The 14,070-nt window shown below is 43.5% G+C and overlaps 2 protein-coding genes across 2 annotated transcripts in view; one reads left to right on the top strand and one right to left on the bottom strand.

Annotated features, from left to right (window-relative positions):
• LOC306796244 (serine/threonine-protein phosphatase PP1-beta catalytic subunit) overlaps window positions 1–221 on the top strand; it is a 13,720-nt gene extending 13,499 nt beyond the window's left edge. The window contains exon 8 of the mRNA XM_079295082.1: window positions 1–221. This exon is cut by the window's left edge and continues 310 nt beyond it. The gene's annotated coding sequence lies outside the window, so the exon portion shown is untranslated.
• A 971-nt stretch (window positions 222–1,192) lies between these two features.
• On the bottom strand, window positions 1,193–12,719 carry LOC306796866 (equilibrative nucleoside transporter 2-like). The gene is made up of 13 exons (XM_079295930.1): window positions 12,499–12,719; window positions 10,910–10,966; window positions 10,001–10,082; window positions 7,883–8,028; window positions 7,570–7,709; window positions 7,135–7,269; window positions 6,873–6,970; window positions 6,398–6,467; window positions 5,138–5,301; window positions 4,681–4,783; window positions 4,078–4,163; window positions 3,510–3,709; window positions 1,193–3,224 (listed from the first exon to the last, which is right to left on the bottom strand). Exons 2-13 carry the CDS (start codon window positions 10,939–10,941, stop codon window positions 3,113–3,115), a joined length of 1,368 nt encoding a protein of 455 aa, XP_079152056.1. The 5' UTR covers window positions 10,942–10,966; window positions 12,499–12,719; the 3' UTR covers window positions 1,193–3,112.
• Between the last annotated feature and the right edge of the window lie 1,351 nt (window positions 12,720–14,070).

Below are 14,070 nucleotides of genomic sequence, written 5' to 3'. Positions count from 1 at the left end.
TTGTGTAACATTTTTAAAAACAAGTGTTAAACAGAAAACACTAAACGCCGTCATTCTGTAGCATATCGGAGTGTTCTTCTTTTGTCCTTTGCTTTTTATTTCTTTACAACAGAATGACAACTAGTTTAGTTCACCACATCTCCTTACTCCCCTGCCTGTACACACACACACAACAGGTATTAATGACTGCTGGGTTTTCAATAAATAATACAGGAAATTAATCTGAATGCTCTGTGTGGTTCTTCAAGGTAGAGCTACGGAAGCCCAGAGAGGAAAGTCCTCAAATCAATGCATTAATATAGCAGCACACAACTATTTGCAACATTAAAGATTGAGTATTGTCTGCCTATCAAGTTGCACTTTACATCCACGTCTTTCCAATCACTTCATCATTTTGTGTGAATTTGTCATAGACTATCAAATCTTGAGTTGCAGTCAAAAATGTGTTTTCGTGAGGTCACAGTGACCTTTGACCACATTCTAATCAGTTTAAATCTCCAGGTGGACGTTGGTGCTGCAGCGGTCTGTGGTGCTCGAGGCTTAAAGAGGCGGCTGCTAACGACTCAATGGACTACAAAACGCCATCACAGCAACGAGTCCACCTTTACACCAGTGGCATAGTTTGTTTGTAGTCCCGACATTTTTTTTACTCCTGGCAATTGCATTCGTGCTTAAAAAGAAATCTAAAACGTGGTATTCATTTGTGAAGATTATCTTGCTGAACAAAAGGTGTAAATAGTCTTTCACGCAGACAAACTGCTCTGAAACGCCTCCAGTGTGGAGTCCATGCCAATTTATTTAATCAATTACACCCGTTTGCCCTTCAGTGACGAATGGGCCTATTGAGCACCTTTCGTGCGTGTATTGTGTATACAGCCTATATATTTTGCGCCATATTGTATATTGTTCTAAAGTACACAGACAGGTTTTCATGGTTTGTCAATCTACACGTCATCTAAAATATTGAATAAAAGGAAAACAATTCTGTAAAGTAAGATTGACTTTTGAACTCAACTGAGTTTGCGAGGAATTTGCGATGAATAAAATATTATATGCCTGAAGACCAATTCATCCAATACTTGTTAAGCCTCTGGGTCATCTATGGAAATGAACGAACAAAGCAGTGTTTGAAGAACAGCTATCCATAGTTCTCCTGATACTTTAATACAGACAACCGTTTCCAACAACCACAGCGAGTTGAACCATTCTTTTATTGACAGTCAAATCTATAACGATGCATTGTGTACAAGCATAGGCATGACTTCCCTTTATTCTACCTGGAGTCATCTGGTAGTCCAGTGTCGATCCTCATTAAGACTGTTATGTACTGCATGAGAACTACCCAAACCCACGTTCTTTATACAAGAAGTTTAAAAGGAAATACACGGTAACATAGTTTGGGTTCTTCGTCCCCGTTACTGGTGCTGCATTGACATGCTGTAGGAAACGTGGTTCCTTTCAGCTTCCTGCTGGAAACATTGTTCAGGTTTAAAGTGAGCATGAACTCGACAAGACATCGTTTTTAAAATACACAAATGATGTTAGTCTCTTTTGGCATCGTGTTTGCTGTAAACCATTAAGTCAAGTACCAATGCATGTTTGTTGGGTTCGGAGAGAAAATTCCTGCTCGACATGAAGACAGCACAAAGAGTCACGTTTAAAGAAAGGTGTCATGAATATCGCTCCCTTCATGAGGACTCAGCCCGTGGTGCGTTTGAAGCTGTAACACAAGTTCTCCATCTACATGAACATGACAACTTATTAATTCAATTAAGTAAACACTTGAATAATAATCATATAAATCAATCTTATTGGGCACTTAAGCTAAAGAAAAATGATTACCAAAAAAAGCTCAATCTCAATAGACTGTGGTGCTGATGAACAAATCAATCTGGAGCAATGAGTTCCTTCTTAGAGTGAAAAAAACAATCCCAACAAATCAAACTATTTGTGATTCAAGCATGATGGCACATAGTTAGAAATGTCCTTTAAAGGTGAATGAACTCAAAGTAAACCTGAGCCAAGACTTTCTTCATGTCAATAGAAGAACGTGGTCATAACTCTGGCATGTATTACAAGGCATCTCCAGATCCGATCAGCCAGCAGCATCGTATGACCTCACAGCACCACAGCCTTCTGTGATTGACAGATTCTTTCTAGAGACAACCATTAGAAATGAGCAGTACCGGTAGTTAAACATGGCGTGATACACTGCATTGGATAGTTGTTTTGCAATTCTCTATGTGTATGTATTTGTCCCTCAATAAATGAAAATGAAATGAAGCGCTGAAGGGTTTCTGTCTTTTGACCAGTAGGTGGCAGAAGTAGCCTCAATGCTGGAGCTTTGCATTGCTGCACTGGAGAGGTCAAGAAGAAAGGGAATCGGCAAAATGTCTCACAAAAAGTAGACGAATTATAAAACGAACAAAACAAGAGAACCCCAGACTGAAAGACACACAACCACTTGAAACATTTGTCTCTTTGCGGTCGTTTCGAGTCTCTGTTCAGTGTCTTTATTGTAATTTGATTGACTTTCCAACAAGAAATGTAAACTGTCATTTCAAACCGAGGCACAGGCTCAGGGCCCCCACTTGGGGCCCTGAGCCTGTGCCCAGTTGGCCCCTTCAGTAATCCATAAATGCTCATGAGGTCTTTAAGCTTTTTCTTTTGTTCTACATCTGTAACAGAGAGCCATTTCATTAGAAAATACTAAATAAACCGAGGAATACATTAAAATACCGAATATAATTAATCTTACAAAAATAAGAATTCTAGCCATCAATCAGACAAAAAAAAAAAAAAAGTATGATAATGCACGAAAAGTACCGACAACAAACTAAAAATGAAGAAAAAAATAAGTCATTCAGAGCAACGTACAGTTTTTCCCTTATTCCTACTTCCATGTCATTTATGAACAATTCTACTTCACGAGCGTGTTTTTACAGCGTCACCAGAGTGCTTGGTTTCCCAGACCGTCACACACACACACAGCACCCGACACATGAATGGAATAAAACGAGGACGTCCACGAAGGACAAATAGCAGTTATCCAAATGATCCCTCCAAGTATGTGAACATATTCTACGGTGTCTATGCAGTGCTGCATGCGTGACTAGATGAGAGCCCGCAGAGCGAAGGACAGGGCGGCTCCTAAGGACAGACCCAGGGCCAAGAAGAAAGTCATCAGGGCCCCTGCTGTCTCTGCGTCCTTCTGCTCCACCAACCTGAGGAGAGAGGAGGGAACAGAAGGTCAGTCATGTCGTATTTAGCCAACTGAGCCGTACATTATGTCAATACCTCTCTGTGCAGTCATTTTCATTGGTAGTGGTGGAGTCCGCCATACCCACACGGGAACTGTCAGACCCATCCTGTCTGATATCAATCCTTACATACAAGATATATTTCTTCTTGATTAGAAGAGTTTTGGTTTTTGGTTCTCCTACAGTGAGCTGTCTTTAAGGAGTGACATACGTTTTTGTAGCGACAGTGCTGAACTTGTTTGGACTCACTGTGGTGCGTAGGACATGGAGAGACACACAAAGTAGCCACTGGACAGAGAGAAGAAAGTCATGATGACGGCGAACGCGGCATCGTGGCCGAAGTAGACGGGAAGGTAGGAGCGACTCTGGACGTTACAGAGCATCAGCAGAGGGACGAACACCACCCTGGAGACCACGAGCACCGGGAACAGACGGGACTCTTTGCGAGGCTGCAGAGGAAAAAATCCAACGAGAGGAGGGAGAGAAAAAGGAAAGCGGATTTGGAACAACAACAAAGTAGAATTACACAGTTAAGCCTTAACTGTCAGATTATATTTAGAAATAATATATTACGTTGATACAGAAAATGACAGCAGGAAATGAACCTTGTAAAAAATGCTATCTGTAACCCAGTCTAAGCTCAGTCCTGTTCTTGTCACCACGTCCAGCATGAAAGCTGAATGTGCCGGCTGTGGGCTCTCCAGCAGTCAGGAAGGAGCTGATGGACATGCATATATACTGGACAGGGATACTAATATGCAAAATAAATAAAGATATATAAAGAATAAATGTCTAAAGGGTCGTATCACATACTTACCCAGCGTATCACGGTGGTGGCGGTCCGACCGAACCAGTCGTTGATGTTGAAAACCAAGAAGCAGCACACCGAGATGAAGTAGCGCTCTGAAGAGAGACGGGACAGACGGCAGAAAGATGATAAAAACTCAAGTCTGGTAAAAACAAGGACGACAAAATCTGAACAAACAAACCTCTCACAGAGACTTCTGTGTTGAATTCATTCTGATGTCAATTGACCAGCTTTTATTTATAAATAAATAAATAAATTGTGTTTAGTACCATTCTGCATAGAGAGAATAAATTAAATAACCAACACTGTTGTTGGGGTTGGTTTGCTGTTGCTGTCAAACACTGCAGCCTCTTTCTCAAGAAGATAAGAGCAAGAGAAGTCAGGAAAAAAGATTTTCTACTTTGGACTTTGACAGGTGATCTGCACAACCCCAGACATTTTGATAGAATGAACGCATTTCTATGAAAACTTCTACAAGCAGCACCGCTACAAAGAGAAATAGGAGAAAGGAGGGATTTGACCACCACACACACGAGAGATTCACTGTAAGTTGAATGATCTAATCATGTGATCTCATCAGTGCTCTAATCATTAACTGAGTCGAGGTCATACCCCATTTTCCTGGGAATGAGGTCTTGACATCTGCAGTGACAGCCGGGAAGACGGACAGAGTGACTGTGAACACAGACGCCACACAGAACGCCATCACCCAGATCTACAAAGGGAAGGAAAGACCAAACCTGTCAATATTTCCTCACTGTCACTGGGAATGAAACGCTCTTATTGTAAAAGGGGCATTTGGGATTTTTGTAAGTGGTGTTGAATGAGGTTCCTATCAAGAGTCAGTGTATTACTGCAGTAGATGGAGTACGGAGAAATAGACTGGAGAACCAGCACAGGAGCAACATAACGTACTACTGTAGACAGAGGCAGCAGCAAAACATTTCATGCTAAAGTTACATTTACAGTATTTGCACCGACCAGCAACTCCTTCCTTTGGCCGTTTCCCCCGTGCTGCTACTCCATCTACTGGAGGTAGTATACACTGCCAAAACCACAACCATCAGACCTTTTTGAAGACCTCTTTGACCGAGGCCTTAGCTTGTCCCTTCTTGACCTGCTGCAGTGACAGGAAGGCTCCCTGTGGCCCCTCTGGACCGGGGTCCACCTCGACCTCAGCTGCAATGCCAGCCGTGCTGCTGGTCCCTGTGCCGTTCTCCACTATGCTGCTCTCTGCAAGGGAATATACACAGATTATTCAAAAAACAGTTTGAGTCTGTGTGGTCCTCTGAGTCCAACAGGCTCCGTCTTTGTCTGGGCACTAGGACTCTAATTGGATAAATAGAGGGTCAACTCCCTGAACGAGATAATCTTCCACCAAATTGATTTGATTCAGCCAGACGGCGAAGCACAGAATCGTGAAGTCAGTGGCGAAGCAAACAGATTCTCTCTCGCTGTCAAACAAATGTTTGATCCTGTTGAACACGGTGGATGTTTTGTGAAATCGTGATGCCTCTCCACAGCAACGCCCGGGTTATCAGGAGTCAGAACAAGTCTCGCATAAGGTTGTACCTGTTAAACAGACATGCTTCTGTGGTCAAAAACCCTCTGTTGCACTGACGCGTACGGTTGGGCACACACACACACACACGCACGCACGCACGCACGCGCGCACGCACGCACGCACGCACACACACACACACGCACGCACACTTCTTGGTTCATGAGAAGTGCAAGGCTGAGCCAGCAAGTTCACACAAAGAACGAAGATGGAGGCTGTTTGATTTGATGTGTAAACATCCGTTTGAAGTCAGAGATCTGAGCCCCGGACGAGTATAAATAGGGGCAGTTTGAAACAGCAGAGAGGTGTGTGGGGGAAACCAGAGAGCGGTGTTGGTTGATGGTTAAACGTTTCTCAGTAGATTGAACTCTGTCTGTAAACTACTCTGAAGGGGTTTTTGAATACTTAGGTGATTTTTCCGTATATTTTTCAGTTAACAATTTTTTTTTTCCTCTGTATTTTGGACCAAGAGATTATACTTTGATTTGAATACAAATAAATAAATAACGAATTAGTATCTTCGATCGACTCCATTTCTTCAAATTTCCAGGTCAGCTGAGCAACTCATATTGATGACGACCTGAAAAGCTTGTCTCCTCCTTCAAATTTTTTTTATTATCGAATAAAATGATTAAAAATCGTGAGGGGTCACCCCCCCATATTCACGTAACAATCCTCTCAGTTCTACACACGTTAAAGAACCTGCACTTCAAACTTTGAACACATGATCAAACGTGCCCAAAGAGTTTGTTGAAGCCAAAGTCTCACCTTTCAGCAACTCGTCCGTGGTGTCTGCCTCATACTTGCTGCTTTTGTTCAGATAATACTGAGCAAACGCCTGCGTGCAAACACCAGACAACACAAATTAGGCCTTTTAGCTGAAATACAAGTGAAAAAATAAAAACGTGACAAATGACTCTTGAGATGGAGTTTAGTGAGATTCCAGAAAAGTATTTTTCTTGACAATCTCGGACAAAAGTGAAGTAAATTCACATGCAAGTAGAGCAAGGCTCCTGTTTCACCTTTGAGGATTTGATCATCACAAGATCTTTGATCATTTATCTTTAATTCAAATTTGACTGTGTGCTGAAAGCTTTCCCACAATCCACACAAAGCAAACACCATCTGAAAAAGCCAGATTTTGTACATACTGATCATGGGTCAACAAAGAGATGGTAGCTGTTTTGGTGAGATTGAAGGGATTATGGGTAATGTAGTCATGGAGAGCTGGGCGCTGACTGACCAGGCGGGGCAGCAGCAGGTAGCTGAAGAGAGTGAGCAGCGTCCCCATACATGGCGTGATGAAGTAGCCCAGCGCTGCCGTCTCAGAGTCCGTGTCACCTGAGTGACAAACACACAAGTCAGATGATTCCAGAGAGACACCTATCAGATGAAGAAAACACTACTGTGTGTGTTGCTGTGGCGTCATGCTGCTTTGACTAGCTCGACATCCACCGTCACAGTCCTCCCTTACGAGGGAACTGGGGATTTTGTGTGCAACTCACTGGCTGTGGCTAGCAGCATGGCGATGGCAGCGAAGGTCCCGGCGAGGCCCTGGCCGCTCATGAAGATGGTGCTGAACTTCTGAGGGAGGAGACCCACCAGGCCGAACAGACTGCCCTGCAGCACGGCCCCGAACGCTGGGGAGAAGAAGCATCGTTTGATTCAGTGCTCTTTAAAGAGGGCCAGTTCGGATATTGTTTTTGAAGTGGTGTTGTATGAGATCCTTATCCATAATCAGTGTGTTACTGACAGTAGATGGAGTTTGGAGGGGCTGTCTGACAGCGAGGTGACATGCTGAGAACATTCTAAATATACACTGATACTGATCACATGTTTTGCTGCCTGTGGAGACGTACCTCATAAAACACCACTTCAAACTATCCCGTTCACTAAAATGTACACTACTCTGAGCCTCACGCGCAGTCACACCGACTTACAGTTGACGAACCAGATAATTGCCATGGTGACAGAGAAGAAGCGGTCTTCGTCCATGGGAACTTTGACCAGCACGGCTGTGAGGATGAAGAGCAGCAGGATGAAGACCAGGCTACCTGCGATGCGTATCGCCGCCGATATCCTGAAACAAGAAACGAGTCATTTAACCAAGAACTCAAACTGGAGTAGATACAAACCACAGATGCAAAGTCCAGAGCAAATGCACAACACTGACTCGATTCAATGCTTTGGGGAGTATTGCCATCCCTCTGTGTACGGACAAACATTATGTGAACATCCAACCCCGTCACTGACCTCTGGTACAGGAAGGAGTTGAGCAGGGTGAACACCAGCAGGGGCAGCTGGGACAGCAGGGTCATCCAGTTGTTGAAGTAGTACTCTTTGGTGACCACCGCAGTGCCGTTGCTCCATTCTGTTGTGTTTAGGCGACTTTGGAAATACTGCAAACCCAAAGGAAACAGACGGGTGTTGGCTTTATCTTTACATGGAAACATATTCTATGTTAACCGACGCTGGAAGGTAAATCCCCGCTTCAGTGCCACCGCAACGCTCCACTCTATCACAAGTTCAGTTAACATTGTTGGTTTGTTCCCCAACGGAGCCGTTTCAGTTCGTGAACTCAAAATAACCTGTCGTAAAGGCAGAAGATGTACTTCTGCTTTTGTATTCTGATATGTTTTAAACAAGTACAGGAACAGTTGGCATTTAAAGCTGTACTTGTCATTTCTTTGTGTCAACAATGTGTCAAATGATTACGTGTAACGAACCCACAAAGAATTCTTTCTAGCCTTTGTTCTAGAGACGAGCAGCTCATTGTGTTTTGGTTTCACGACCCACAACTCCACTGTTTGGGTTCAACCTCACCGCAACAACATGTGGATCCCATGGTCTCGTGCTGTGATCCGCGTGGTTACCTTGAGTCACATGATGGACTGTGTGCTGTATGGGTCCCTATAGATCCTTAGGTTTCAACACATTATACTCAGTACAACGTCAGCAAATCACTTAAACCGATCACTACAAAATACCAATTTGACAAATCCAATCCAGGATCAACTCATGGTAGATACTATAGCTTTTCTGGACACTTTATTGAATTGTATAAACAGCTTATTGTCCATAAGACCATTGGCATCCGTCCAGCATGTGAGTCTCTAAGACAGCGGTCGCCAACCCGACGATCGCGATCGACCGGTCGATCGACCTCGGAGACTTTCCCTGTCGCTCTCCAAAATAAAATAAAAATAAATTCAGAAACGCATTGGGCCTCATTCTCGAACATTTTCTGAAGTGTCTTCTGAAATGTTTTCTTCCGGACTTCGGAAGACCAACGTCAGAAAAGACCTCCGCCTGAAAATGGGTTCTTACACAGCCGAAGTGCACTTCCTCATGCGGGGGAGCACAGTTCTTAGCTGTGCTCCCCCGAATGAGGATTCTTAAATCGAAATCGAACAGAAACACCCCGCCAGCTCCTTATAAGGTCATGCAATTGAAGCGACGCGTGCACAATCGACAGGCAACGTGAAAGCAACTTCAGACTGATTAAAATCATGTCAAAGCGGAAAGTCCTGTCCGGATCTAGTCCTGTAGTGTTTCTCTGTACATTGTAATCCCAGTTTGACTTGGTTATAGTGAATGCATTGGGTGCCTTCCATTTCAGCCCATCATACAATATTTATCATTCGATAATTAAGATGTGCTTGAAATGTGTTTTTTTATTTTTGTTATTCATGGGGGTTTTTTTTCCATTGAATGATATATTTGACACTGAACTAGTTCATCTTTATCTCAGTGATAGTGTCCAAATTAGCATAAAATATCACTGGTATGTAAAAACTACACAGACAACAAAATAGATGTAAATGTTGATCAAAATCTTATTCCCTTCTGCTCATAATAAAACAAGTAAACAAGTCAAAAGTTGACACTGTCAGGTCCATTCTCCATCCATTGTGTACGGCCCCTTTAAGAATTAGGATTTGGGAGTGACGCGGATATGAAAGCTAGTTTATCCGTCTTTCCTTCACAAGCAGGAAAATGATTTCTCTCTTTATTTGAGAAAAGTTCATATTTGTGTTGTCATACACTGAATGCAAGCAAAACTACAGAGCAAAACACTTTCTGATTGAACCAATCTATGAACTGTCTGAAACAATGGATTTTCACAGCCCCAAATCGGCCCCAAAAAAAATTGCAAGCACAAAAATGCCGCACTCCCCTTAGGGCTGAACCCACCGGACCAACACTTCAGAGAAAGGCTTCTATGCAGGTCTGACAGGGAGAACGATGAGATACCACCAACTTATTGACTGAGTCCAATGGTTTTTATGTCATGAGATATCAAAACAGAAGGCATATACAATGTGTCAGTTCTGCCGTCTTTGACGGATGAAGCAATGGCCATGTTTTTACCATTGAGGCAGTCATGAAGAAGTTCCATGGCAGCAACGTTCCCAGGCCCAGAATGAAGAAACAGATCCCCACCAGGCAGCCCCTGTAGATGGGAAGTAAAGGGCGTCACAATGTACAGCGAGGATGCTGCAGCACTGGCCAGTTAAAGTATTTACGTTCTGGAATCACCTCTACGTACAGTCGTTTCTCCAAAATGGATCTAAACTGCTGATTATTCTCTTTGCCGAGAGGCATCCCAGCGCGAGAAGAGAAGCATCCAGTAAGCATAACACAGGACTGTGATATTTTATTTCATTTATATGGGTACTGCTGCTGCTCCACAATCTAATCCAGTAACACTAATGTGCCAAATGATGTGCGTCTTTGCAGGATGACAGTATTTTCACAGCTGGAAGGAATAACTCGCACTGTACTGTGCTATTGTTCCCCTTCTTCTGCTTTTTCAAAATAAGGGCCAAATGTCAGCATTTTTCTTTTCTCTTGTCTTTATTTGCATATTTTGTATTGAGGTATTCCGAAAGTAAGGGAAAGTTATCAAGTTACGTTACTTTGGTGTTGATTCTAGCGTTTTTCCGAGCACCAGAGTCCCTTTAGAGAACTTCTCATTTTACTGCAGCAGGTTCTGACTCGTCCTGGTTCTCATATGCCTCCCTCCCCGCCATCGGCGCAACAGGTTATTAGTAATTGTATTGGAGTACATTTTTAAAGTAACCTTCCCAATCCTGGTAGCAGGGCTGTATTAAGTCACTGCTAACTGTTACGAAGCATTCAACCGGTGAACTTAAATATGTAGCAGACACATGACTGTATTGAAATTGCAACATCGCCTGGAGAAACAGAGACAACAGAAACTGTGGTGGCAAACAAAGGGAAGTGAGAGTTTCTTGTTTCCATCCAATTGTAACTCACCGGTCCTGAGGAGCATCGGTCCGTTCCTTCATCCTGATGTAGGACGGTCTGGGGAAACTGCAAGGGCAACAGGACAGAACAAAAGTCAGCACCATCTTTACCATAACAGAGCGAGGAGTTTGTCTTCCAGACGCCCCGCCGTCAAGGGTTCACTGCTTAGAGATGCAGGAATCCCTTTACATTCTGACAAGAGGCCGTGAAGCTTCACATACAGCTTATAAAGAAAAGCTGCGTGTGAAGAAGTGCAACAGAGGTCAGATATGAGTCTGGGATTTATGGAGGTATGTGGCATAAACACTTAAGTATCAGACAGAACTGAAATCTCTAACAACTTGCAATCCAATGAGAGTATGTGAGTAATGTGAGCCACAAACGGGTACGTTTGTGTGGGTACACAAACGTTGCGCCTACAACGGATGAATGTGCACAGTGAAGCTGAAACAAGTGAGGCAGAGGCAGCAATCAGCAACACAGCAGAGGGGGACTTTAACATTCTAGTCCTTTATCTTAGATTTCTGTAAGTCTCTCCAACCCCCACCCCTCTCTCTGCACCAAATTATACAGGGCCGACGGGATAAGGGGTCTCATTGTGTCATGTGTTAAGACACACTGCACCGCCATGCAAAACGAAAAAACAACATTAAACCATGGGGTTTGGTCAGCATGCTCAGGATACCACTGCTTTACAGACGCTGGTTGTTTAGCTTGAGGGTTCCTGAGATGAGAAAGTGCGGAGGATAAGCAGCAGACAAAACACAAGGTTGAAAAGGTTCTGCTCCGGACCCAGCAACACCAACACCTCAATCATCCCCTGACAGCTAACTGTCTTGCTCAGGCCACTCTAATTTATATTCTCCACTCACTTATAGTAATTGAGGAACACCGAAATGCACATACTCAGCAATTTCTTATCAGTAGCAGAAATCGATCTGTGCCTAGAAGGCCTTTTCTTTCCAGTTCCACTTAAACACACACAGGTTTTATGACAGCAGCCACAGACAAACAGGCCTCTGCTTGAGCGCAGACAGGTGAGAACTAATCTCAAGTTAACTGGTATTGTTTGAGGATCAGAGCTGAAACAAACGTTTCCAGATTGGAGTGGCGCACCGACCATGTGTTCATCTGATGGACGGGGTCATTGACATGCACGAGGTCAATATCAACTCATGTGTAGCCGTGTTAAATACAGTTATTCAATTGCTTCACTCAACAATGTAACTGGGCACTTAAAGAGCAGCACAGACGGACACCATGACAGAGTATGAATAGCCAAATCATATTAAAATAAAGTAAATTCTTTCAACTGACGTTAGCATGTGTGACGGACCAGCATGTTTACGTTAGCCTACACATGTGTTCCGCCCTGCGAAGAGGAAACGGGACCGACGGTACACAGAGTAGCCTGTGCCTAGTAGCCCAAATAACGCCATAAACAACACAGTAATACTGATATTAGAAAGCACTGTAGTTTAACAACGTGTCTGGTGCAGTAACGTTAGTTCACTCTGACGTAAAAAGGTAAAATGAACAACACCGTAGCCAGCTGTTACCGTAATGTGAGCGCTGGCTAACGTCACAGAGAGACGCACCTTTTGGAAAATGTTGCTCGGAGTCACTGTGTTTTCATCATGTTTCCACGGTCAATTCACGCATTGTCGTATCCAAAATGGTCCGAAAAAAACCGATTCAATGGGACACAAATGAATAGCTGACGTTATGCGTGTTGTTCGCACATACACGGCCCCCACGTGTACAAATGGCTACGGTACCAATAAACACAGACGAGTTCGGTCCGTCTGTCGTCATCGCTGCAGACTCCCCGCAGCAGAGTACTTCCGGTGTCATGTCAAACGTTGTATCCCCTCCTGTTTCTGGGTACATCCCAAGTCTCTTAATTAATTGCATCCCCGTTTCCCTCACTTGGGTCCTTTCCTTGCGTCTTAGTCCCTCCCACCAGGGATGCATGGAGGAAACCATGCGAGGAGAGAGGAACGAGGAAATATGTTTTAGGAGACATGAGACGTCCTTTCCTCAGTTGTGTCAGGTGAAGTGACATCTGTTTCTGATGATGGAGGATCAGCTGATCACAGCTGGATCAGCTGTCAGTCGGCTTTAACAGCTGGCAGTGGCTGGCAGTCAGGGCCTGCAAGGCCTTCTCTGCTGGCCGAAACAGAATCACAAAGCTATATATATAAAAAAAAAATAATAATAATTATTTTATAATTTAATAATTTTTCTTAAATTATCTTATTTTGTCATTGCACAGCTATTGTCTTCCTCAGTTGCTCTGCTTCCAGTGCAGCTTGTTTTACGTAGAGCTTTTATCCAATCAGATCTCACCTCTGTGTCTCTAGGTAAGAACAGAGCCAGAGGCCTATAGACTCTCACCTGCAGCCAGTGCAGATTAAAGTGAATGGGGACGATATTGTTGATTGTCATATTCTTCAACCAATCAGATCTTTAGTTTGACATGTTGGGCGTATTCTTTGACGTGCCAGAGCCTGCTAGCTGGCCTACAAGTACATGATTGGTCAGTGGGCTAGCCTGACGTGTGGGGCGGTGACAATCCCAAAATCTGCTGCCTCTGTGGACATTTTCAGCCTCAAACGCATGAAAACGTATTCAAGAAATACAACTGGGGAGACTCGACTGTCTTCACTGGCATCCATGAATTGAGAAGGACTTCTTACTGGAACTAAAACGCACGGATGTACTGAACAACTGTGAGATTAAACTCTTTATTCATAAAGAAAGGAGGATGCACTTTGTCTTTAAATAGTGAACAGCAGCTCTGGTAAGTTAAATGTGTTTGTTTTTACATCTGCAGTAGCTTTAATGTGCTCGTTTATATATTATTATTTGTACAACTTGTTTTTATGAAGATTTTTGTTTGGTTTAATATGTGAAAGGAACCATTGTTGCATCCAGTGTTGTTCTGGGGACATATTTGCCAACTTGGCAACTCTCTCGCTAAATCTGGAGACTTTCCAAACCCTCATGGCGACTTGTTTTGTCAATAGCTACGAGTGACAAATCTAGCGACTTGTTCTTGTGTTCTTGGAGACTTTTCTGGTGTTTTGACGTTAAAGCACGTACGTTCTGCACTGTCATGAACGAGCAGCGGGAGCTGCCGTGAGTCCCTCCGCTGCCCCAAAGCACGC

This window comes from Melanostigma gelatinosum (genome assembly GCF_949748355.1).
Source record: "Melanostigma gelatinosum genome assembly, chromosome: 23".
NCBI classification, from domain to species: Eukaryota; Metazoa; Chordata; class Actinopteri; order Perciformes; family Zoarcidae; genus Melanostigma; species Melanostigma gelatinosum.
This window is presented reverse-complemented; position numbering and strand designations above follow the sequence as displayed.